Source organism: Triticum aestivum, chromosome 2A (genome assembly GCF_018294505.1).
Source record: "Triticum aestivum cultivar Chinese Spring chromosome 2A, IWGSC CS RefSeq v2.1, whole genome shotgun sequence".
In the NCBI taxonomy this organism is placed as follows: domain Eukaryota; kingdom Viridiplantae; phylum Streptophyta; class Magnoliopsida; order Poales; family Poaceae; genus Triticum; species Triticum aestivum.
In genome coordinates, this window is record NC_057797.1 from 628,183,727 (window position 1) to 628,211,692 (window position 27,966).

The window sequence follows — 27,966 nt, forward strand, 5'->3', positions numbered from 1 at the left end:
TGCCCCCGAAGCTGGCTCGTGCCACGTGGTTGCCCTTTAGCACCGATTCGTGCTGAACCGGTACTAAAGGGGGGGGGGGCTTTAGTGCCTACACTTTAGCACCGGTTACCAAACCGGCACTAAAGGGCCTTATGAACCGGTGCTATTGCCCAGTTCTGCACAAGTGAGGATATGTACTGCTCCTGAGTGGTACGGTAATCCTGTCTTAGATATCATGTTGTTAGACAACAATGAACCTACGAGCTATGGAGAAGCGATGGTGGGCCCGTATTCCGACAAATGGTTAGAAGCCTTGAAATTCGAGATAGGATCCATGTATCAGAACAAAGTATGGACTTTGGTGGACTTGCCCGATGATCGGCAAGCTATTGAGAATAAATGGATCTTTAAGAAGAAGACGGACGTGGGCGGTAATGTTACCATCTATGAAGCTCGACTTGTGGGAAAGAGTCTTTTCACAAGTTCAAGGAGTTGACTACGATGAGAATTTCTCACCCGTAGCGATGCTTAAGTCCGTCGGAATCATGTTAGCATTAGCTGTATTTTTCGATTATGAAATCTGACAGATGGATGTCAAAAAACAAGTTTTCTTACCAGTTTTCGTAAGAAAGAGTTGTATGTGATACAATCAAAGTTTTGTCGATCCTAAGGATGCTAAAAGGTATGCTGGCTCCAGCGATCCTTCTATGGACTAGAGCAAGCATCTCGGAGTCAGAATATATGCTTTGATGGAGTGATCAAAGCTTTTAGGTTTATACAATGTTTGCTAGAAACTTGTATTTACAAGAAAGTGAGTGGGAGCACTACAACATTTCTGATAAGTATATGTGGATGACATATTGTTGATCCGAAATAATGTAGAATTTCTGGAAAGCATAAACGGTTGTTTGAAGAGTGTTTTTCAAAGGAAGACCTGGATAAAGCTGCTTACATATTGGGCATCAAGATCTATAGAGATAAATCAAAACGCCTGATGATACTTTCAAAGAACGCACACCTTGACATGTTTTTGAAGGAGTTCAAAATAGATCAGTCAAAGAAGGGGTTCTTACCTGAGTTGTAAGGTGTGAAGTTGAGTAAGACTCAAAGCTTGACCACGACAGAAGAAAGAGGAAGGATGAAGGTCGTCTCCTATGCTTTTGTCATAGGCTCTATACGGCATGCCATGCTGAAGTACCGCACCTGATGTGTGCCTTGCCACATGTCTGGCAAGAGGGTACAAAGGTGATCTAGGAGTGGATCACCAGATAGCGGTCGAAATTATCCTTAGAGGAATAATGAAATGTTTCTCGGTTATGGAGATGATAAAGAGTTCGATGTAAAGAGTTACGTCGATGCAAGCTTAACACCTATCCGGATAGCTCCGAGTAGAGATACCGGATACGTATAATGGAGCAACAATTTGGAATAGCTCCAAGTGGAACGTGGTAGCAGCATCTACGATATGACATGAAGTTTTGCGAAATACATAGGGATCTGAATATGGCAAGACCCGTTGACTACAACCTCTGTCACAAGCATAACATGATCAAACCCAGAACTCTTTGAGTGTTAATCACATAGTGATGTGAACTAGATCATTGAGTCTAGTAGACTCTTGGATGTTGGTCACATGGCGATGTGACCTGTGAGTGTTAATCACATGGCGATGTGAACTAGATTATTGACTCTAGTGCAAGTGGGAGACTGTTGGAAATATGCCCTAGAGGCAATAATAAATTAGTTATTATTATATTTCATTGTTCATGATAATCGTTTATTATCCATGCTAGAATTGTATTGATAGGAAACTCAGATACATGTGTGGATACATAGACAACACCATGTCCCTAGTAAGCCTCTAGTTGACTAGCTCGTTGATCAATAGATGGTTACAGTTTCCTGACCATGGGCATTGGATGTCGTTGATAACGGGATCACATCATTAGGAGAATGATTTGATGGACAAGACCCAATCCTAAGCCTAGCACAAAGATCATGTAGTTCGTATGCTAAAGCTTTTCTAATGTCAAGTATCATTTCCTTAGACCATGAGATTGTGCAACTCCCGGATACCGTAGGAGTGCTTTGGGTGTGCCAAACGTCACAACATAACTGGGTGGCTATAAATGTACACTACGGGTATCTCCGAAAGTGTCTGTTGGGTTGGCACGAATCGAGACTGGGATTTGTCACTCCGTGTAACGGAGAGGTATCTCTGGGCCCACTCGGTAGGACATCATCATAATGTGCACAATGTGACCAAGGAGTTGATCACGGTATGATGTGTTACAGAACGAGTAAAGAGACTTGCCGATAACGAGATTGAACAAGGTATCGGGATACCGACGACCGAATCTCAGGCAAGTACTATACCGCTAGACAAAGGGAATTGTATATGGGATTGATTGAATCCTTGACATCGTGGTTCATCCGATGAGATCATCGTGGAGCATGTGGGAGCCAACATGGTTACCAGATCCCTCTGTTGGTTATTGACCGGAGAGTTATCTCGGTCATGTCTGCATGACTCCCGAACCCGTAGGATCTACACACTTAAGGTTCGATGACGCTAGGGTTATAGGGAAAGTATGTACGCGGTTACCGAATGTTGTTCGGAGTCTTGGATGAGATCCCGGACGTCACGAGGAGTTCTAGAATGGTCCGGAGGTAAATATTGATATATAAGAAGTATGGTTTTGGCCACCGGAAGTGTTCCGGGCATCACCGATAGTGTACCGGGACCACCGGAGGGGTCCGGGGGTCCACCAGGAGGGGCCACGGGCCCCGGAGGCATACATGGACCAATAGTGGGAAGGGACCAGCCCCTAGGTGGGCTGGGGCGCCTCCCACCAAGGCCCAAGGCGCCTCCAAGAGTGGAGGGGGGCAAACCCTAGGGCAGATGGGCCCTAAGGCCCACCCCAGGTGCGCCTCCCCCTCTCCCCCTTGTGGCCGCCACCCTAGATGGGATCTAGGGCTGCCACACCCCTTGGGGTGGGAACCCTAGGTGGGGGCGCAGCCCTCCCTCTCCCCCTATATATAGTGGAGGCAAAGGGGCAACCCAACACACGATTCGATCTCCCTGTTGGCACAACCCTACCCCTCTCCCTCCTCGTCTCTCGTAGTGCTTGGCGAAGCCCTGCTGGAGTCCCGCGCTCCTCCACCACCACCACGCCATCGTGCTGCTGCTGGACGAAGTCTTCCCCAACCTCTCCTTCTCCCCTTGCTGGATCAAGGCATAGGAGACGTCACCGGGCTGCACGTGTGTTGAATGCGGAGGCGCCGTTGTTCGGCGCTTAGATCGGAATCAACCGCGATCTGAATCGCTGCGAGTACGACTCCTTCATCCGCGTTCTTGCAACGCTTCCGCTTAGCGATCTACAAGGGTATGTAGATGCACTCCCCTTCCCCTCGTTGCTAGATTACTCCATAGATTGATCTTGGTGATGCGTAGAAAATTTTAAATTTCTGCTATGATCCCCAACATTGATAATACCCTTTCATGATGTAAGAAATTATATTGCATCCATGGATTAAAATAAGCTCATTGAGGTAACTAATCATACCTAATGACGAATTACATGGCATAGGCATCAATGACATAGTTGAAGAAAATGGATAATGTGTGGACTGAAGATTTTGAAACCTTCGGCTTGGTCCTTCATAGTTTTCAGTCTTTTCCTTCTTCACCTTTGCCGCACTTCTTGTAATGGAAGTTTGCACATAATTCTTATTTTGAGTACCTCCTTTGGGAACCCATGCCATGTTTCTCTTTTCAACTTCTTGTGCGCTAAGATTTTGCAACTTCTTCTTTTGCCAATACGATAAGCCGAGTGGGCACCCCGGCTGCGATTTTGTTTGAAGTAATGGCAATTCTTGTTTTACCTTATGCACTCTCAACTTCTTCCCTTCAGATTTGGCACTTGATTGACTTGCCAGATTGCCTTTTGTAGCCAAGGTCTACACTTTAATTGGTTGGTTTCATTTGAGATAATATCTGAAGTGGCACTCTGCTACCTCTTGAGCACTGCGTTGGTTTTCCCTTGAAGAGGAATGGTGATGCAGCAAAGTAGCGTAAGTATTTCCCTCGGTTTTTGAGAACCAAGGTATCAATCCAGTAGGAGGCCGCGCACGAGTCCGTCGCACCTACACAAACAAATAAATCCTCGCAACCAACGCGATAAGGGGTTGTCAATCCCTACACGGTCACTTACGAGAGTGAGATCTGATAGATATGATAGGAAAATATTTTTGGTATTTTTATGATAAAGATAAATAAAAGATGCAAAGTAAAATAAATGGCAAAGGAAATAACTAAGTATTGGAAGATTAATATGATGGAAGATAGACCCGGGGGCCATAGGTTTCACTAGTGGCTTCTCTCAAGAGCATAAGTATTTACGGTGGGTGAACAAATTACTGTTGAGCAATTGACAGAATTGAGCATAGTTATGAGAATATCTAGGTATGATCATGTATATAGGCATCACGTCCGAGAAAGTAGACCGACTCCTGCCTGCATCTACTACTATTACTCCACACATCGACCGCTATCCAGCATGTATCTAGAGTATTAAGTTCAAGAGAACAGAGTAACGCTTTAAGCAAGATGACATGATGTAGAGGGATAAGCTCATGCAATATGATATAAACCCCATCTTGTTATCCTCGATGGCAACAATACAATACGTGCCTTGCTGCCCCTACTGTCACTGGGAAAGGACACCGCAAGATTGAACCCAAAGCTAAGCACTTCTCCCATTGCAAGAAAGATCAATCTAGTAGGCCAAACCAAACCGATAATTCGAAGAGACTTGCAAAGATAACCAATCATACATAAAAGAATTCAGAGAAGCTTCAAAAATTGTTCATAGATAAACTTGATCATAAACCCACAATTCATCGGTCTCAACAAACACACCGCAAAAGAAGATTACATCAAATAGATCTCCACAAGAGAGGGGGAGAACTTTGTATTGAGATCCAAAAAGAGAGAAGAAGCCATCCGTAGGTCTGAAGTAAACTACTCACACTTCATCGGAGAGGCTGTGGTGTTGATGTAGAAGCCCTCCGTGATCGATGCCCCCTCAGGCGGAGCTCCGGAAAAGGCCCCAAGATGGGATCTCGTCGATACAGAAAGTTACGGCGGTGGAATTAGGGTTTTGGCTCCGTATCTGGTAGTTTGGGGGTACGTAGGTATATATAGGAGGAAGGAGTACGTCGGTGGAGCAGCATGGAGCCCACGAGGGTGGAGGGCGCGCCCCCTACCTCGTGCCTTCCTCGTTGATTGCTTGACGTAGGGTCTAAGTCCTCTGGATCATGTTCATTCCAAAAATCACGTTCCCGAAGGTTTCATTCCGTTTGGACTCCGTTTGATATTCTTTTTCTGCGAAACCCTAAATAGGCAAAAACAACAATTCTGGGCTGGGCCTCTGATTAATAGGTTAGTCCCAAAAATAATATAAAAGTGTATAATAAAACCCAATAATGTCCAAAATAGAATATAATATAGCATGGAACAATAAAAAATTATAGATACATTGGAGACATATCAAGCATCCCCAAGCTTAATTCCTGCTCGCCCTCGAGTAGGTAAATGATAAAAACAGATTTTTTGATGTGGAATGCTTCTTGGCATAATTTCAATGTAATTCTTCTTAATTGTGGTATGGATATTCAGATCCGAAAGATTCAAGACAAAAGTTCAATATTGACATAGAAATAATAATACGTCAAGCATACTAACTAAGCAATTATGTCTCTTCAAAATAACATGGCCAAAGAAAGTTATCCCTACAAAATCATATAGTCTGGCTATGCTCTATCTTCACCACACAAAGTATTTAAATCATGCACAACCCCGATGACAAGCCAAGCAATTGTTTCATACTTTTGGTGTTCTCAAACTTTTTCAATCTTCACGCAATAGATGAGCGTGAGCCATGGACATAGCACTTTAGGTGGAATAGAATGATGGTTGTGGAGGAGACAAAAAAAGGGAAGATAGTCTCACATCAACTAGGCGTATCAACGGGCTATGGAGATGCCCATCAATAGATATCAATGTGAGTGAGTAGGGATTGCCATGCAACGGATGCACTAGAGCTATAAGTATATGAAAGCTCAACAAAAGGAACTAAGTGGGTGTGCATCCAACTCGCTTGCTCACGAAGACCTAGGGCATTTTTAGGAAGCCCATCATTGGAATATACAAGCCAAGTTCTATAATGAAAAATTCCCACTAGTATGTGAAAGTGGTAATCATAGGAGACTCTCTATTATGAAGATCATGGTGCTACTTTGAAGCACAAGTGTGGTAAAAGGATAGTAGCATTGTCCCTTCTCTCTTTTTCTCTCATATTTTTTTATTTGGGTTTTTTATGGCCTCTTTTTTTCATCCAGGGTCTCATCCCGACTTGTGGGGGAATCATAGTCTCCATCATCCTTTCCACACTTGGGACAATGCTCTAAAAATGATAATCATCACACTTTTATTTACTTACAACTCAACAATTACAACTCGATACTTAGAACAAAATATGACTCTATGTGAATGCCTCCGGCGGTGTACCGGGATATGCAATGAATCAAGAGTGACATGTATGAAAGAATTATGAACGGTGACTTTTCCACAAATACAATGTCAACTACATGATCATGCAAAGCAATATGACAATGATGGAGCGTGTCATAGTAAATGGAACGGTGGAAAGTTGCATGTCAATATATCTCGGAATGGCTATGGAAATGCCATGATAGGTAGGTATGGTGGCTGTTTTGAGGAAGGTATATGGTGGGTGTATGATACCGGCGAAAGGTGTGCGGTATTAGAGAGGCTAGCAATGGTGGAAGGAAGAAAAGTGCGTATGATCCATGGACTCAACCTTAGTCATAAAGAACTCATATACTTATTGCAAAATTCTACAAGTTATCAAAGCAAAGTATTACGCGCATGCTCCTAGGGGGATAGATTGGTAGGAAAAGACCATCGCTCGTCCCCGACCGCCACTCATAAGGAAGACAATCAATAAATAAATCATGCTCCGACTTCATCACATAACGGTTCACCATACGTGCATGCTACGGGAATCACAAACTTTAACACAAGTATTTCTTAAATTCACAACTACTCGACTAGCATGACTCTAATATCACCATCTCCATATCTCAAAACAATTATCAAGTATCAAACTTCTCATAGTATTCAACACACTCATAAGAATTTTTTTATTAATCTTGAATTCCTAACATAATTAAAGCAAATTACCATGCTGTTTTGTAGGACTCTCAAAATAATCTAAGTGAAGCATGAGAGAACAATATTTTCTATAAAACAAATCCACCGACGTGCTCTAAAAGATATAAGTGAAGCACTAGAGTAAAAACTATATAACTGAAAAGGTATAAGTGAAGCACATAGAGTATTCTAACAATTTCCGAATCATGTGTGTCTCTCTCAAAAGGTGTGTACAACAAGGATGATTTTGTAAAACTAACAAATAAAGACTCAAATAATACAAGACGCTCCAAGCAAAACACATATCATGTGGTAAATAAAAATATAGCTCCAAGTAAAGTTACCGATGGAAGTAGACGAAAGAGGGGATGCCTTCTGGGGCATCCCCAAGCTTTGGCTTTTAGGTGTCCTTAGATTATCTTGGGGTGCCATGGGCATCCCCAAGATTAGTCTCTTTCCACTCCTTGTTCCATAATCTATCAAATCTTTGACCCAAAACTTGAAAACTTCACAACACAAAACTTAAAGTAGAAAATCTCGTGAGCTCCGTTAGCGAAAGAAAACAAAACACCAATTCAAGGTACTGTAATGAACTCATTCTTTAGTTATATTGGTGTTAAACCTACTGTATTCAAACTTATCTATGGTTTATAAACTATTTTACTAGCCATAGATTCATCAAAATAAGCAAACAACACACAAAAAATAGAATCTGTCAAAAACAGAACAGTCTGTAGTAATCTGTAGCTAACGCAAGATTTGGAACCCCAAAAATTCTAAAATAAATTTCTGGACGTGAGGAATTTATCTATTAATCATCTTCAAAAAGAATTAACTAAATAGCACTTTCCAAAAAAATGGCAGGAATTCTCGTGAGCGCTAAAATTTCTGTTTTTTACAGCAAGATTAAAAAGACTTTCCCCAAGTCTTCCCAATGGTTCTACTTGGCACAAACACTAATTAAACACAAAAAACACAACCAAAACAGAGTTTAGATAAATTATTTATTACTAAACAGGAGAAAAAAGCAAGGAATAAAAATAAAATTGGGTTGCCTCCCAACAAGCGCTATCGTTTAACGCCCCTAGCTAGGCATAAAAGCAAGGATAGATCTAGGTATTGCCATAATAATAAGATAGATCATTAAAACTTATTTCATATTCTCTACATTCGGCAACAAGTTTTTTTTGAGGCAAGCAAAAGTAATCAAAATGGCTAAATTTAATGGGACAAAAGTCCCCAAGATCAACTTTGGGAGGTATAGGTTCCTCTTTTGGCCCTTCGTGTTGCACAACCAATTCATCATTGTAAGCATTCTTTTGACAGAACTTTGTGAGCCTATACTCAAGAGAATATCCTAGTTCATTATTTATAATAGCAAAATCATCATTAAGTTCAGAAATTCTATCAACTAGAACATTGGTAGGAACCTTTTTCTAAGATTTTCATTGAAAGCAACATAGTCTAGAGATTGAAAACGCATTATTTCTTCTTGATCAAAAAGGATAGCCTCTATGGGAGGACGGCAAGCGTCCACCCTATAATGCGCAAAGATTTATCTGGCCTCTTTTATTATGAATCTAAACTCATAAGCCAAAAAGATAGTAGCGGCACACTTAACAGAAGAATGCTCAATATTAGAAAATTCTAAGAAAATCCTTTGTATGCAAGGATGCATGTGCATAAATTGTCTCTCAAGTTCAACTACAAGCAAGGCGATAGTGTCCGCAAGAGTACTAGTTCTATGAAGGATAGAACTACCCATAGAAGGCAAAGCACCGACATAAGTAAAGAAATCTTAGATAACTCCTTTTCCAATAATATTACCACTACCAATACGGAATTTTTTGTATGTAAGATAGGGGGTTCTTCAGCAGGAGCATCAGAATTTTTCATGATATTATTATTGTCCATATCAACAATAATTTCCCCAATTTCAGACATAACGGCAGAAAGTGCAAGGGGCAAAAAAGAGGCAAATAGAGAAAGAGAGGGAGGACGGAGAGAGAGAGGGCGAATAAAACAGCAAGGGTGAAGTGGGGGAGAGGAAAACGAGAGGCAAATGGCAAATAATGTAATGCGGGAGATAAGGGTTTGCGATGGGTACTTGGTATGTCTTGACTTGCAACGGCGCCACAAGTGACTCATTGTCGGGAGCCAAATCTTGACTTGTCTTGCGCGAACCTCCCCGGCAGTGGTGCCACAAATCCTTCTTGCTACCTCTTGAGCACTGCGTTGGTTTTCCCTTGAAGAGGAAAGGGTGATGCATCAAAGTAGCGTAAGTATTTCCCTCAGTTTTTGAGAACCAAGGTATCAATCCAGTAGGAGGCCGCGCACGAGTCCCTCGCACCTACACAAACAAATAAATCCTCGCAACCAACGCGATAAGGGGTTGTCAATCCCTACACGATCACTTACGAGAGTGAGATCTGATAGATATGATAGGAAAATATTTTGGTATTTTTATGATAAAGAGAAATAAAAGATGCAAAGTAAAATAAATGGCAAAGGAAATAACTAAGTATTGGAAGATTAATATGATGGAAGATAGACCCGGGGGCCATAGGTTTCACTAGTGGCTTCTCTCAAGATCATAAGTATTTACGGTGGGTGAACAAATTACTGTTGAGCAATTGACAGAATTGAGCATAGTTATGAGAATATCTAGGTATGATCATGTATATAGGCATCACGTCCAAGACAAGTAGACCGACTCCTTCCTGCATCTACTACTATTACTCCACACATCGACCGCTATCCAGCATGCATCTAGAGTATTAAGTTCAAGAGAACAGAGTAACACTTTAAGCAAGATGACATGATGTAGAGGGATAAACTCATGCAATATGATATAAACCCCATCTTCTTATCCTCGATGGCAACAATACAATACATGCCTTGCTTCCCCTACTGTCATTGGGAAAGGAAACCGCAAGATTGAACCCAAAGGTAAGCACTTCTCCCATTGCAAGAAAGATCAATCTAGTAGGCCAAACCAAATTGATAATTCGAAGAGACTTGCAAAGATAACCAATCATACATAAAAGAATTCAGAGAAGATTCAAATATTGTTCATAGATAAACTTGATCATAAACCCACAATTCATCGGTCTCAACAAACACATCGCAAAAGAAGATTACATCAAATAGATCTCCACAAGAGAGGGGGAGAACTTTGTATTGAGATCCAAAAGGAGAGAAGAAGCCATCTAGCTAATAACTATGGACCCGTAGGTCTGAAGTAAACTACTCGCACTTCATCGGAGGGGATATGGTGTTGATGTAGAAGCCCTCCGTGATCGATGCCCCATCCGACGGAGCTCCGGAAAAGGCCCCAAGATGGGATCTCGTGGATACAGAAGTTACGGTGGTGTAATTAGGGTTTTGGCTCCGTATCTGGTAGTCTGGGGGTACGTAGGTATATATAGGAGGAAGGAGTATGTCGGTGGAGCAACAGGGGGCCCATGAGGGTGGAGGGCGCGCCTGGGGGGGTAGGCGCGCCCCCTACCTTGTGCCTTCCTCGTTGATTGCTTGACGTAGGGTCCAAGTCCTCTGGATCATGTTCGTACCGAAAATCACGTTCCCGAATGTTTCATTCCGTTTGGACTCCGTTTGATATTCTTTTTCTGCGAAACCCTAAAATAGGCAAAAAATAGCAATTCTAGGTTGGGCCTCCGGTTAATAGGTTAGTCCCAAAAATAATATAAAAGTGTATAATAAAGCCCAATAATGTCCAAAACAGAATATAATATAGCATGGAACAATAAAAATTATAGATACGTTGGAGACGTATCACACTCTTACGACCATCTCTTTTGACGCGGTAGACTTGCTCAACCACCTCCTTATTCTTCCTTGTGCTCCGGACCAATTCCTTATGATTGAAACGGTCTTTGACATGTGATTGTTCAAATGTTGATCTTTTTGGAGCTGCATAATGTTTGTAAGATGGTCTAAAATAAGATGAAGAATGCGCCCTTGTATCATACCTGTCCCATGATGGATATGGATTTACATGATCATAGCAAGGTATCCATGGCATTGGCATTGGCGGCACAAAATATGGATATGAATATACCGCATTAGATTCTCATTTTGCCAATACCGATCCTCGGGTTTGCGCCTAGGGGGTGATCTTGATGCTTTTCCATTAGTTAACCGACAATCACTTTTCTCTTCACTCTTCTTTTGGTATTTATCTAATAATTGTGCAAAAGTGACTTTGGACTTCTTGCACTTGTGCTTATTGCGGCCTTTATCTCCTTTGTCTTGACTTGCATCGATCTTTGGATTTTCTTGTTGACCCCCAGTCCTTGGCGTCTTCATTGTAGCTTCGATTGAATTTTCTCACCCTCAAGATTATGTTCATTGTGATCTTCAACAACTTGATTACTTGAAAGCTTGATCCCATCACCTATAGTTTTTACCTTCTCTTTAAATGGATCGGCTTGAAGCAGCCGATGCAAAAACCTTTTGCCACCGGGACCAATTGGAATAGACTCGTCATCTCTTGGCGTCTCAACAAATTTCAATCGTCCTTTATCAATGGCCGATTTAACTATTTGACGAAGCATGTTGCAATCCTTAATACTATGCTTGAAAGAATCATGCAACTTACAATACATTCGTCCTTGGATAGATGGCTTGGCACGGTGAACAAGAATTGTAATGTAATTATTTTTTAACAACAAATTAAAGATTTGATCACACATGTTTGAATAGAAGGTATACCTTTTGTTTTCTAGCCGATCTTGATGTGCGAACGGCTTTGGAGGTAAGCAAATGAATGGTTCAGATTTAGAATCTCCCCATTCGGCTATGCATTGTGTTTTGCACTCTATCTCCGATGTCTTTGGATAAGATATAATATTAGCATCGGACTTCTCAAAAGAATTTAACATTGGCTTTAAACTTCTAAAATCAAAGCAGTTAGAACATACATGTCTCAATCGAGACCATGCGTAAGCCAAGTATGAAGCAAACAAATCTACCCAATTATATATGAACTTTAAATAAAGCAATGAGAAAAGTTTTGGCTTCAATAATAAGACACTATCGGTCACTTTGAATGGTACAATGTATTGACCGATATGCTTTGTAACACTTTTATTGCTATCAAGTAAATTACCCCTCACCATTGGTCTTTCAAAATTACTTATGAGCATTTTTATTATAGAAGCAGCAACAATAAATTTGCGACCAAGTCGTAAGATAGGTAAATCACTTGCTTGACATACCTTTTCAAATACGTTGGGGGAGCATGATGGTTGTGTTACTTGAACGATATCTTATTCCTCTTTCGAATAGCTCTTCAACACCTTGTCATCCTCTTTTTCTAGAACAGATTCGGCATACGCAATATTTGATTCGGTCTTTTCAATAACCGAATTAACTTTGTTATCCGAATCACCACTCTTTCTTTCTTTGATTCGCAAGGTTGCTTGTTCTTGTCTAAATTCAGCAAACATTGCAGCTAGGCTATCTTTAAGCTTTTTATTCCAATTTCAGCCCAATCTTCATCGGATTACCCCCAATACTTAGAGACTCTTTCGGTAATGAGATGTCACCGAAATTCTGTAATTGTGCAGGGAAAACATTGTATGCTACGATGCTAGGTGAAGACACATGTGATCGTATAGAACTTTCACTTATTCGGCTATTAGCGTGAAGGTGCGAAGCCGAATTATGAATACCTATAGTTGCATATGGTGCCGAAAAATTAGTAGCATTGGGTGTAGCATATGATGTTTGAGGGTAATTGGCCGAATAACTAGTGGTAGCATGGCCAATTCCCATATCCACCGGCATGTTTGGATTAACATGTTGCAAATTAGTTGCCGATGAATAAAAAGATGAAACACTATGTTGCATGCCATTGAAAGTTCCTACATGGAGTGTTTCAACTTGATTAACCAAACTCATCATGTTGTTCATCAGCATATGAATTTGTGGGGTTGTCGATGCATGGGAGTTGGAATGCATATGTTGCATCTTGCTAAAATTATATGAGGTAGAAGCAAGAAGATTTTGTTGTATCGGCTCATGAACATAATTAGATGCATGATTGACAAAGCTAGGGCTAGCCGATACATTATGCTCATTAGATGATCTAGCAACAACATATGCAATATTTGCATCTACATATGTGAATTGGGTATTCATATTATCTTTGTAGATTGCAAACCCTAGATGACGATCTCTTCGTAGCAAAAACGGGCTGGAGACCGTTCAAAGCTTCGTCCACAGCGGAGTCGCCAAAAAGTGTGTTCGCACATGAACACGTCACCGTGTACCTCCAACACCGAGGGTGGTGCACCGCAGGTCACGTCGAAGGAGATCCGCCCGGAAGCGCGGTACGCAAGCAATCCGGCGGGTGCTTTTGAGGACACGAAACCCCACACACCCGGGAAAGACCCCGTCAGGGTGCGCAACAGCCATGGGCTGCCCTAGGTCGACCTGATCGCCCCTAGGGCCTCGAGGTTCGCCGCCTTGCAATGAAGAAGAACGAACGAAGAACGAGGAAGAAGAAGAATAAGAGAGAAGATAAAAGTAAAGGTAAAAGATGATAGATTGATTTGTCGATTGTGTGTTGTTTAATCGGCCATCACCCCTTACATATATATGAGGCGGCTGGACTTCCCGTACAAGAAAATGACTCAAATCACGTCCAAATCATCAAAAGATAACCTAACTCGGACTACGAGGGCCGGAACTTCCGGGCTAAAATTACATCAAGTAGCCCTCTTGCACAGCTCCTGCAGGTTGCATATGGCTTCGGATCGTTTTGATGGTCCCAAAAGCAAAGTTGTAGATTTTGCAATGGAGAAAAACTCTTCAGTTAATCACCTTTTCATCCGAGGTAATCTTGAGGTTGGATTCGGGCCCGCAAATCTGTAAATAATATTGAAATTCCAGTTTTCGGGGCGCACCGTGTGCAAAGTTTCTGTTTAGCCCGGAACCTCCTCGGAAGTTTTGCCCGGAACTTCCGGGGCAAACTTATGCAGCACACCATTTAGGCTCTAACTTTTACATACGAACTCTGATTTAGATGTTTTGTATATCAAAATCGATCGTTTCGACGAGACGAAGACAATCTGTGTAGACACTTTTCTCATATGAGGCCATCTTGGGGGTGTAATCAGCCGAATAGTGTTCTGAATACAAAATCTGAGTACTTCAAACACAACTTCGGCCTTAGAGATGAGACCGGATGGCTATGGCCCAAATATCAAAATTTCTACTTTTTGACGATACGGAACTTTCTCACTTTGAGCACTTCTCCAATTGAGACCATCTTAATTAAGTTCTTGGCCGTGCCAAAATCTGATGTCAACAATCAGAGAGCAATATTATTAAAAAATGGCTTAAATATTTAGGTTTTTCATCTTCGATGAACCAGCTAAATTGATGGTCCAACGGGTGAAAATCTGAACTGACAACCTCATCGATTCAGTTGTCGGTCCCGTTTCTGAAACTATGGTTGCATGGTAGACATGCTCTCATGTTCACATCATAAGAACGTTATGGACCAAGCTTGTATGTTTATTAGTTACAATAATTTTGATAACATGGAAGCATGCACATGCACCCAAATAGCTGTTTAATGACTTGTATCAAGGTTTATCTATGTAGGATATATGGATTATAGTTAACACACATAGATGTCTAGTTATCAGTTGCAAAACATTCCTCAAGTTTGGGTCATACTATAGTAGATGCACAAGAATGTTATGGACTATGCTTGGGCATCATGATGGAGCTACCGGACAAGCACGGGCGTCCGCGATTGTGACCAATGTGCAAGTAGAAAGATATGGGGGACTGTTTTTGGCGCCAGCAGCTAAAATATGAGTAATGCTATGTCCATGAATGGTTGGCTGGGCGAGCACTTAAATTTAGCGTTTTCTTAGGAGAAGCTAGTTATTTATTTAGGTCAACTTCCCAAAAAGGTTATTTAGGCAAATAAAACCAGGACAGGTCAGTTTTTTCTCCTAATTATCACTTAAATCTTCTGATAAACATTGTAGGTGGAGCATTACAGCTAAAATATATAGAGGATCTCTATCCATTCAGAAATGCAGAGAATGAAAGGAGAGAATATCAGGTGATACCACCCTTCACATGTTACCATGCTCCAACTTTCGAAAAGTCATATTTAATTGTTTCAAAAAAAATCCAAATTTTGTGTGTGGATGTGAACAAGACATGTGACTACTGACGCTACAAATCCAGATCAAAATTCGAAACACACATTGAGAAATAAAAAAGATAAATCTAGAATAAATTGATTCAAAAGAAGACAAAACATGATTAGTGTCAGAAATAACACTATTCACATATGGATTTGTCTTTTTTATTTCTCAATGTATATTTCGAATTTTGATCTGAACATCCACAAACAAATTTAGAATTTTCCGAAACATTTTAATGTGATTTTTAAAAATTGGATCATGGGAGCATGTGAAGGGCGGTATCACCTGATATCTACCCGAAATGAAAGACATGTTTCGGTGTCTCTTTGAACTTTTTATAATAGAGAGCCATAGTGAGGATCTACTAGAATGAGAACATGTAGTATTTGAACCCGAGCTCAGATGCTCTATATCAATAGAGCAATAAAAAATAAGTAAAAATAAAATAAAAAGGTCTGACTTTTTTGTGGCAAACATTGATGAACACTTCAACTGCGTGCCAAATTTTGTGAGGAAATCGTAACCGTGCAGGTCTGAGCAAAAAAGGCAAAATCAATGCTTTAAAAAGAATATTATTGGGAGCATTTTGAAGGATCGATATTTTTTCAGCCCTTCACGATTGTCATTTCATCGCAACAAAAAATTAACCCAGTTAAAACATTCATCAATGTTTATAAAAAAACTCAAAATTATTTTAATTTATTTAATGTTAACTAGGGAGCACGTGAGCTCGGAATCAAAAGTGCACTTTTTGCTAGAATGACTCCATCTTCTACATACATTCTATATAGAGAGATAAAAATGCGAATATTCAATCTTGAGCCCGGGCTCATCTGCACCTGGGCAAGAAATAATTCACGAAAAATTAAAAAAAAATCAAAAAAATCCAAATTGTTTGTGCATGGTAGATAATTTGGTGTGTGAGATGCGCTCCAAATTTCTGAGCATTTGGACATTTGAGTAGCTCTCAGCAAAAAACCAATTGGGTCAGAATAGTATATGAACAATACACTGTTTAACATACCCCAAATTTGTCTTTTTTGCTAAGAGCTACTCAGATGTCCAAATGATTTGAAATTTGGACCGAACATCACGTACCAAATTATCTACCATGCCAAAAAAATTAGATTTTTTTTAAAATTAATATTTGTTTTAATTTTTTTATTTAGCGCTGGTGCAGATACTCCTTGAAGCCAAAACGCCTCACTCAGAAAAATGTCCTTACTCTCCCGACATCAAATTACTCAAACACTTCACCCCAGCCAAAGATTGAAGGAACACACAGCAGTGCATCTTAGATAACTCGGAATGAAGATCAACTGAAGAAACACAGCAGCAGCGCATCTGCCTGCGCAAGCCGCCGAGCACCTGGCGCTCGACCTGGAAATGGAGGATGAGGAAGTCAGCAGCGCCCCACACGAAACGAAAAGGCCCGGCGTGCTTTCTTCCCCCTCGTGCCACCATGCCGGATAAGCCTCCCTGCGCCACCAACCGCCGTCCCCCTCGCACGACTCGACCCAGTTCCTGCTTTGCCCACGTCGACTCGACCCAGTTCGGCTGCCACAAAGCCACCACCCGCTCCGTGCGTTCCCCTCACCTACCAATCCAGTGGTCAACCCCGCCGTCCAGTTCGATAATGCTACACTTACTGGAAATTTTTCACGGACGGTAGCTTACAGATGGAGGTGGCAGCATTAAATTCTTCACCAACCCACTCTCATAAGTCATACCTACCTCCTCAGCTGCCTATTTAACCCGTCTTCTCCCTCCATTCCCCTCCAAGAAGAGCCTCAGCTTCATCTGCAGCTACAGCTCCTCTTCAGCACATACATCTGCCGGCGTCTAGCTAGCTTACTTTCAGAACCAAGATACACATACACCTGCCGGCGTCTAGCTAGCTTACTTTCAGAATCAAGATACACATACACCTGCCGGCGTCCAGCTAGCTCGCTTGCTTCAGTACTTCTCTGCATCTTTCGATGGAGTGCGAGAATGCACACGTTGCCGCCAACGGCGATGGCTTGTGCGTGGCACAGCCGGCGCGGGCCGACCCACTGAACTGGGGGAAGGCGGCGGAGGAGCTCTCGGGTAGCCATTTGGATGCCGTGAAGCGGATGGTAGAGGAGTACCGACGGCCTGCGGTGACCATGGAGGGCGCCAGCCTGACCATCGCCATGGTCGCCGCGGTGGCTGCCGGCAGCGACACCAGGGTGGAGCTCGACGAGTCCGCCCGGGGCCGCGTCAAGGAGAGCAGCGACTGGGTCATGAACAGCATGATGAACGGCACCGACAGCTACGGTGTCACCACCGGCTTCGGCGCCACCTCTCATCGGAGGACCAAGGAGGGCGGCGCTCTCCAGAGAGAGCTCATCCGGTACGAATTAAACCGCAAAACCAGTTCTTCCTCTTGTTAAGCATTTCTGTTAGTTATGTGAGTACCAGACTATGAATTGAGTTATGGAAGCCTTATTTTTTCGTGATTGCTTGTGTGTTCAGATTCCTTAACGCGGGAGCCTTCGGCACCGGCACCGACGGCCACGTCCTGCCTGCCGCGGCGACGAGGGCGGCGATGCTCGTCCGAGTCAATACCTTACTCCAGGGATATTCTGGCATCCGCTTCGAGATCCTGGAGACGGTCGCCACGCTTCTCAACGCCAACGTGACACCATGCCTCCCGCTTCGGGGCACGATCACCGCATCCGGTGACCTCGTCCCGCTTTCATACATAGCGGGCCTCGTCACCGGCCGCCCAAACTCCATGGCGACCGCTCCAGATGGCACGAAGGTTAATGCCGCTGAGGCATTTAAGATCGCCGGCATCCAGCATGGCTTCTTTGAGCTGCAGCCAAAGGAAGGCCTAGCCATGGTGAATGGCACGGCAGTGGGCTCAGGGCTTGCATCCATGGTGCTTTTCGAGGCTAACATCCTTAGCCTCCTTGCCGAGGTCCTGTCAGCCGTCTTCTGCGAGGTGATGAACGGCAAACCAGAGTACACCGACCACTTGACCCACAAATTGAAGCACCACCCCGGGCAGATCGAGGCTGCTGCCATCATGGAGCATATCCTTGAAGGGAGCTCCTACATGATGCTCGCGAAGAAGCTCGGTGAGCTTGACCCATTGATGAAGCCAAAGCAAGATAGGTATGCACTCCGCACATCGCCACAGTGGCTTGGCCCTCAAATTGAGGTCATCCGTGCTGCCACCAAGTCGATAGAGCGGGAGATCAACTCCGTCAACGACAACCCACTCATCGATGTCTCCCGTGGCAAAGCTATCCATGGTGGAAACTTCCAAGGCACGCCCATCGGTGTGTCCATGGACAACACCAGGCTTGCCATTGCTGCGATTGGCAAGCTCATGTTTGCCCAGTTCTCAGAGTTGGTGAATGACTTCTACAACAACGGCCTTCCTTCAAACCTCTCCGGTGGGCGCAACCCAAGCTTGGACTATGGCTTCAAGGGTGCCGAGATTGCCATGGCCTCCTACTGCTCCGAGCTTCAGTTCTTGGGCAACCCTGTGACCAACCATGTCCAGAGTGCGGAGCAGCACAACCAAGATGTCAACTCTCTTGGTCTCATCTCCTCAAGGAAGACCGCCGAAGCCATTGACATACTCAAGCTCATGTCCTCAACGTTCTTGGTCGCGTTGTGCCAGGCTATCGACCTCCGCCACCTTGAGGAGAATGTCAAGAATGCTGTCAAGAGTTGTGTGAAGACTGTGGCTAGGAAGACACTGAGCACCGATACCAATGGCCATCTCCACAATGCGCGCTTCTGCGAGAAGGACCTTCTGCTCACAATCGACCGTGAGGCGGTGTTTGCGTACGCAGACGATCCTTGTAGCGCCAACTACCCACTCATGCAGAAGATGCGTGCAGTTCTTGTGGAGCATGCCTTGGCAAATGGTGAGGCCGAGCGTGACGTGGAGACGTCAGTGTTCGCGAAGCTTGCCACATTCGAGCAGGAGCTTCGGGCAGTGCTGCCGAAGGAGGTCGAGGCTGCCAGGAGCGCCGTGGAGAATGGCACTGCCGCACAACAAAACCGTATTGACGAATGTCGGTCGTACCCACTCTACCGATTCGTGCGCAAGGAGCTTGGAACGGAGTACTTGACCGGAGAGAAGACGCGGTCTCCTGGCGAAGAGGTGGACAAGGTGTTCGTTGCCATGAACCAGGGCAAGCACATCGATGCGCTGCTTGAGTGCCTCAAGGAGTGGAACGGCGAGCCCCTGCCTCTCTGCTAAATAGAGGATCGAGAAAGTGAAGAGTAGTGTGCTTCAGATTTCTGAAGGCTCTTATGATAATACTGTTTTTTCATTGTATATTCGAAAAGTTGATGTTTACAATGTTCTTCTAGAGCTGCCAATGTGTTGCCATGCAATTGCATGACTTGGTAGTGTTGGGTAGCCAGTAGAACTTTTATGGTGTACGTAAGTTAAAAAGTTAGTGTGTGTTAAATTTACATGATAAATCTACTGGCTCCATTTTTTGAGATCAACCAGCCCTCGTGGCAATAGTCCGAGAACCAACTATTGGAATTTCTTATGGTGTGTGTACGGCGATTCGGAAAGTAAAACTCGTGCTTAGGTGGTCACCGATCAGTATTAAGTTCTCTGAATTCTATGAACGGGGGTGAGGGCTTCTCTGAATTCACAATCTCCCATTTAGTTTTTGCAGTTTCTGTATTCTGCTTACTAGTTTCAGTTTGGATTTCTATGGAGGCACATGTTTAACTTGGTGTTATTCAACTACCGTACCTCCGCATACCTGTGAATCCATTATTATTAATTCACTAATGATCTCAGCCCATAACACAAGGTACATACACATGAAGTTTCTCTGTGCTTCTGCACATTGCACTATTTTTTAGTTCTAGCCATACGTAGGCAGGAAATATATATGAAGATTATAAGGTTGCTCAGGCATGTGACACGTATTTATATTCTACTCCCTTTGGTGTTCTTTAATCTACACGCATCAACAGCTCTATGCGTACATTGACCATATAGGAGACGTGAATGTATGTCCCTTTGCACCGGCCACCGTACCCTGCCAACTAACGCGTCATTGTTGGATCAAATGAAGATGTCAACCAGCTGTGTCCTAATCTCGAATTCAGTAGGAGAAGCAGAAATCAGTCAAGTAGTCATCTTCAAACCGTATTTTTTTTCATTGTTTTTCCTTCTTCAATCTAAAAAAAATTGTATTTCCTTATAAGTCGGTGTTTTGCAATCTTCCTACAAAGCTGCTAGTTTGTTGCAAAAAATGCAATTGCATGCTTTGGTGGTGGTAGGTAGCCAGTAGAACTTCTAACATTTTAAGTTAAAATGGTACAATGCCTGGTAAATATTCATGATAAATATACGTGTCCCTTTTTCTAAATCAATGGTCTGGTGGCTCTTGAGGCAACTTCAAATAGTGCAAAGAATCTATTGTGTTTTCATGACCGTAAAGAATCTATTGTTGTCATGTCATATAGTGTGTGGACATGATAAACCAACATAGACCACGATCAGAAAGTTAGAATGGTTGGAGTTCTGGAGCAGGAAAATTGTATAAGGACCCAGTGGTGGTGGACACTGACAGCATGTCAATGGGGAATGAGCTCCAGGCAGGCTCCACGAACCGATCCAATTGTTTCTCCTTGCTGGTTGACATAAAAACGAAGCTTCTGCACTTCTCATGTGAGATCAACATCGTGGGGAGGAATTGTAATAATTTGGCTCACGAACTGTCAGCTGAAGCAAGGAGAAATGGCAATCTGACGCTGATAGGCAGGGTTCCGAATACTCTTCAGCAAGTTTGTTTGCTCGATTGTAACCCAACCTCTTGGTAAACTACTCATTGGTTGTAAAAAAAGAAGTTAAAATAGTTCCTATGTAGTAACATAGTCACTCGTCATCTCCGTAGTGGCTAGTTCCGCTTTCGTCGGCAAAATGTGATGGCTTCTCTGAATTCTCAGTCTTGTACCCACTTGTTCCTATTAGGTGTTCTATTTACCAACTTCAGTCTGAAATGTAACAAAAGCACATAATATGATGTTCTCCTAACTTGGTGCTATGAACATATTTTAGATAGAAGATTGTCATTTCTTTGTTGGCGGCCAAACACAGATAGTTTCTTTCGTCAATGAAAATGTTCACTAAACCAAATATCAGGTTCCCATGTAATTTAAAGGGCACTCAAAAGAAGCTGACAAGATGAAGTGCCATACATGCCTTGCTGAAACCCCGCCCTCATGTGGCAAAGAGCCCTCTCATATAGTATGATTAAGATTTGAGGAGAAACTGAGGGAGTAATATTTTTGGGTTATGTTAGGGGTGCCATTGTAGTTGGTAGGATTCTTAAGCACACTCAACACATGCAGTTGTTCGTTCAAGGGAAAAAATGCACTTGTTCTGGAAATCTGAATTTTGACCAATGTTAGAAAGTCAATGGTCAACAACTTGAACGCTGAAGATTTGGTGGCGGAGTTGTTGGCAACTATAGGTCAAGTCGAATATTAACATCCTCGCAGAACAAGTCTAGCATCAACAAAGATGAGGTCAAAATTAGGCAATTGCCGGTCTAGCACCCATGGTGCGAGAATGTTTCAGGAAGAAAATTGTGGATATTCCCTGATTAGTGATTAGCATGGGCGTTGATGTTCAACTTAATTTAAGACAACAACCAAATGGTTTCAAAAAATATACTACCTCCGTTCAGTTTTGTAAGTCATTTCAGACAACCAAAATAGACTGTTTTGTACACTGCCTGAAATGTCTTCAAGGTCTCATAAAAGTGAACAGAGGGAGTAGTAGTTTATAACTGAAGATCACTGAAAACATCTAGCTACAATAATTTTGAGGAATTTGCATGTTTTTCGCTTCAGGCAAACAGCCAGTTTAACTAACTTCACTAAAACCGCGATATTACAGAGTGAACTTTATTCAGCCTGGACTTGCACGGATGTAGATTACATCTGAATTAATCTAAACTTCTTCACTCGTTCGGGAGAAACTGCTTGCACAACTCGAGTGTCCACATGCATTTTCACCTGGAGAGATTCACGTGCAGTGTGATCATAATGAGCTTACTATAGACTGAAGCTCAAACAAGATTCACATGCAGTGTGATCGTACTGATACAAGCCGGGGTTCTTGTCCTTGCGAGTCGTCGGATCAGGTCCTCAACGATCTCTTTCTGCAGACTGAAGCTCAAACAAGATTGTCCACATGTATGCACGCATCCGACCGCCCCGTGTTTGTAAGAGCTGACCGATTGGCTATGGAAAATACGTTCCCTGACTTCGCACGACCAACCACTTGACCACTCAGACGAATCTGGTGGATACTTACAGCGAGATGTAAACTTCACCATCATCAGCAATGTCAAGGAAGCAATTTCTGTCGCATGCGTGGTCACGGTGTGCACGCGGTGACCGACCATGACCAGGCCGGACGCAGTACCAGTGTACACCGGCCGGGTTCCCCTCGGTGGAACAGCCGGAATCGAGGCTCAGGAGAAAAACCAAATGCCGCTTGCCGTGGAACGCGCGAATCCGTGAGTACAAATCACTGATTAGGACGGCACATGCTGCAGTCGGAGCCTCTCCACAGTTGAACTCTTTGCAGTATACGTATAAGTTTCCAGAATATCTGGTCAACACAAGTCAAGTCTGCAAGTCAAGTGTGCACTGAGGATTGAAACTTCACACTGGAGGGCCGGAAGTATGCATCAGAATGGCTTTACATTCAGACCGGAATATCCTTCGTCATTTACTCATTTGGAGATGGAATTGCACGGACGACCAAGACAGGAACAAAAGCGGGTTTCAAGATCTTGAGACGAAGCTTCAATAGATCAAGTGGAGTTCATAAATAAAGGAAGCAAAAAATCCACGTGATTCCGATCACCGGCGTGTTTCCGTCGCGGGATTCGGTGACTGACTGACCGTGGGAGGACTAATAAGTGGACTAATTAATTCATAGGAAAGCAGCAGGAAAAGGATAGGAAAATACTCGAGACCATGATCGAGTTTAAGCCCCATTTAACCATGTGTGCTTGGTTACTTTAAAATACTATAGTACGTGGGGTTCTTCACACCCCAAAAAAGGTCATTAGTGGCCTAGTGATCAGATAACGACTCCGTTGTCCATAGCAGAACTCCACTTTCTTTAGCTAAACAAATCTATCTCATTTTCGGTTTATATAAGATCTCCTTTCTGGTAGTTTGTACATGGTGCATGCAGCCGCCTTGCTTCTTTTAAATGTTTCAATATCGACGACAAAGAACATGATTTACATGAGTACAGTCTGCACATTCGTAACTTCAGTGCAGCGTTACCTCAAACAAAAAGCAAAAAAAGAACTCGTAGTGCACGGTTACTCGAATCACACTATCAATTAGGAGGTAAGAGCATGCAGCATGTGTATTTCATGCGGTTCGTATGATGAGTAACTAATTAACAAACATGTTATAGACTGAGCTTGTCCGGTAGCTCCATCGTGCTGCCCAAGCTCAGACTAACTAGGGCTTTGATTTCTTTTAGTTTAAATTCATTCCTTGGTAAATATCATTTCTCCTCCCCTTCATCTATCTTCCTCTACTCCTCTCTGGAGAGTCGACCAGGGCTGCCCGGCCCGATCCAACGCCTCGTCCGACGGCACTGCCGGCTGGCGATGGTTAAATAGAGGTGCTCGGGGTCCTCCATGTGCATATTAGGCTTTATGTATTGGTTTGGCACGATATGCCAGCCTATAGCTTGAGAGCGGCGTCGCGTGGTGGTCGTTGTTGTCTTCTTCCTTGCCCTCATGGTGGAGGAAGAGGACGGCGATGGATCTGACAGTGTCCCCCTCAATAAGGTCGCTCCGATGCTATGGTAAGTGGTGGAGGTGGTGAGGTCGCTACTTTTCTCTACCCGTCCAGGTGGCGGCAAGAAGAGATGTGTCGGATCCAAGCGCTCTTTGCCTTGTTGTTGTTCTGTTGCGCTGGATCTATGCGACTGGCACCGGCTTGGTTGGTCCCTATGCTACAGGAAGATGTTTCCCAACTCACCTTGTTTTTGCAGGAAGAACCAGATGCAAGGTGGTGAAGATGTTGTTGGGGACAGAGTGGATCTTCGGCGTCTGCTTTGGATTATCCTATGCATCAACTGCGTCAGTCGATGTTTGACCAGTTCATACACGTGGCCGATTTGCTTGGCCAAGGGCGGCCAGTTTTCTTCCTCTCGACCACGATGACACAAGGGAAGTAGTGCATCCTTCAAGTAGAGTTCATGGTGTGCTGTTGTGAAGACTTCATCGAACCAAGTGGTTGCGTATCAGGCGCTGACTAAGTTCTGGGAGGAGGGTATTTTGGACCTGATTGCATTATGTATCCGTGTTTCAAGGTCCTTCTCATAAAGCACAGGGACTTGGTTGTCATTTCATTCTAGTTTGGGTCATGCCATAAGATGCTATGTACCTTCGCTTTGATCAATATAGCATTTGGGTCCTTTGAAACCCTTTTTTGTTAAAGAAAACATTCCTTAGAATTTAAACTATGAAAAATATCTGCAAAAAAGCAAAAGGTAAAGAAACAACTTAACATGAAAATTTGAACATGAGATTTGCAACCAACTTAGAATGCTCTAATGGATGATGTGTGCCCAATTTTAAAACTTGACCGTGATCCAACCGAAAAACATGCAGCCGACCTCTTCTCTATTTTTTAAAGATGCTTTGGTCTTTTAGCAAAAAAGTAAAAAGTATTCAGAAAATGGTGTTTAAGACAAAAATAAACCTTTGAGCTCAAGCAATACACATTAGGCTGGCTATATATGGTGATTTATTGAGGTAATACATCTTATATGTATTTATTTGACCAGAGAGCAATATTATTAAAAAATGGCTCAAGTATTTAGGTTTTTCATCTCCAATGAACCAACTAAACCGATGGTCCGGCCGGTGAAAATCTGAACTGGCAACCTCATCGATTCAGTTGTCGTCCTGTTTTTTAAACTATGGTTGCATTGTAGATATGCTCTTATGTCCATATCATAAGAACGTTATGGATCAAGCTACTAAATTTATTAATTACAATAATTTTGATAACATGGATGCATGCACATGCAACAAAATAGCTATTTAATGACTTGTATCGAGGTTTATCTATGTACTCCCTTCATACCGGTGCATAAGTCATCTTATAAAAAAAATCTCAAAACACTTAGGCACGGTGCATTAACTTCCACCTTGTTTCTTGTTTTCTAACATGAATAAAGGAATCAACCAATAAAAGACGTGGGATGTGTATGTTTTTAATAACTTGAGTCTACCTAGCAAGGCATGCGGTGGTCAGTTTATTACACGCAATGGTATTAATTAGCAAATAAACATTAAGTTCTCTCATTTTTTCCTCCGTCTTGGTTGCATGCACAACGTAAGATGACTTATGCACTGGTATGGAGGGAGTAGGATATATAGATTATAGTTAACACACATGGATGTCTTGTTTTGAGTTGCAAAACATTCCTTAAATTTGGGTCATACTCTAGCAGATGCACAAGAATGTTATAGATTGAGCTTGGGCAGCACGATGGAGCTACCGGACAAGCTCGGGCAGTCGCGATCGCGACCAAGGATCAAGAAGAGAGGGATGGGGGATTGTTTTTGGCGCCAGTAGCTAAAATATGAGTAATGCTACGTCCACGGATGGGTCAGGGGGGATATACGTGATGGTCAGCTGGGGCAACTCTTAAATTTAGTGTTTAATTAGGATAAGTTAATTATTTAGGCCAATTACCTAAAAAAGTTATTTAGGCCAATAAAATTAGGACAAGTCAGCTTTTCCTAATTATCACCTAAATCTTCCAAGAAAATTTGTAGGTGGAGGATTATAGCTAAAATATGTAGAGGATCTCTATCCATTCAGGAATGCAGAGGATGAATGGGGAGATATCAGGTGATACCTCCCTTCACATGCTACCATCATGCCCCATCTTTTGAACGGTCATATTTAAATGTTTCATAAATTTCTGATTTTTTGTGTGGATGTGAACAAGACACATTGAGAAACAAAAAAGACAAATCTAGAATAAATTGTTTCAAAAAGACAAAAAATGAGTAGTGTGAGAAATAACACTATTCACATATGGATTTGTCTTTTTTCTCAATGTATATCCGAATTTTGATCTGAGTTTTTTACGGGTTATAGACATATGTTTTGTGAACATCCATGATTTTTTTAGAATTTTTTGGAATGTGATTTAAAAAAAATTGGATCATGGGAGCATGTGAAGGGTGGTATAATAACCTGATATCTACCCGAAATGAAAGACATGTTTCAATGTCTCTTCGATTTTTTTTAGAATAGAGAGCCATAGTGGGGATCTATTAGAGTGAGAACATGTAGTATTTGAACCCGACCTCACATGCTCTATAATGAACAGTAAAAAGATACAAAATTATATGACTTTTTGTGGTAAACATTCATGAATGCTTCAACTGCGTGCAAAAGTTTGTGATGAAATCACAGCTGTGTAGGTCTGGGCAAAAAGACAAAATCAATGCTTTAAAAAGACGATTGTTGAAAGCATTTTGGAGCATCTTGTTTTTTCAGCCCTCCACAATTGTCATTTCATAATAAAATATTGTATCCAGTTAAAACATTCATCAATGTTTTATCACAAAAAAACTTATAATTGTCTCAAAAAACAAAAAACTCATAATTATTTTAATTTGTTTACTGTTATTTTGGATTTTACTGGCCACCAGGGAGCATGTCAGCTCGGGATCAAAAGAGCATTTTTTGCTAGAATGACTCCATCTTCTATATATATAGATAAAACTTTAGACGATGAGGGGGTTAGGATCTGCTGTACAATTAATTTTTTGCGGGATGATATGAATTTGTAGTAACCGTGATTTACCAATATCTTTTTTTGGAAAGAAGAGGCAAAAAACTTGACTCCTTTATTAATTAAGTGAGAAATAATACAAAGGATAACCAAGAACTCAAAAATAAAACGGTCGTTACTCTCCCGGCATCAAGTTACTCAAAGGCTTCACCCCGCCAGAACCCAAAGCTTCGCTTCATTCTTTAAAATGTAAAAGGTGATTTGTGGTGGCGTAGATTTTTCGAAAGACCCTCAAGTTTCTCTCATTCCAGATTGAAAGTGATGAGCATCACAAGGGACGCCAATGCCTTGCTACGGTGGCAGTTGAGTGCACGAATCAGCCACGGAGTGATAAGAACATCCGGAGGGGTCGAGGTTATCGAGACCCGAGACCCAACCAAGCTTTGATCAACCTCCAAACGCACATTTCAGACAACTGAAAACATATACTACTCCCTCTGTTTCTAAATATAAGTCCTTTAAGAAATTTTACTATAGGCTACACACGGGGCAAAATAAATGAATCTATATTCTAAAAGACGTCTATATATATCCGAATGCAGTCTTTATAGTGGAATCTCTAAAAGGATTTATATTTAGGAACAGAGGAGCATGATGCATGCAAAAAGGTGAACCTCCCGAAAAAAATGGTATTGTCATCAGTCCATACCAACGTTGCCCATGGCAAAGTTAGATTCCTC

The 27,966-nt window shown here is 42.4% G+C and overlaps 1 protein-coding gene across 1 annotated transcript; it reads left to right on the forward strand.

The window, feature by feature from the left end:
* The first annotated feature begins 17,176 nt into the window (after positions 1-17,176).
* On the forward strand, positions 17,177-19,905 carry LOC123189879 (phenylalanine ammonia-lyase-like). The gene is made up of 2 exons (XM_044602396.1): positions 17,177-17,782; positions 17,905-19,905. Exons 1-2 carry the CDS (start codon positions 17,388-17,390, stop codon positions 19,649-19,651), a joined length of 2,142 nt encoding a protein of 713 aa, XP_044458331.1. The 5' UTR covers positions 17,177-17,387; the 3' UTR covers positions 19,652-19,905.
* The last annotated feature ends 8,061 nt before the right edge of the window (positions 19,906-27,966 follow it).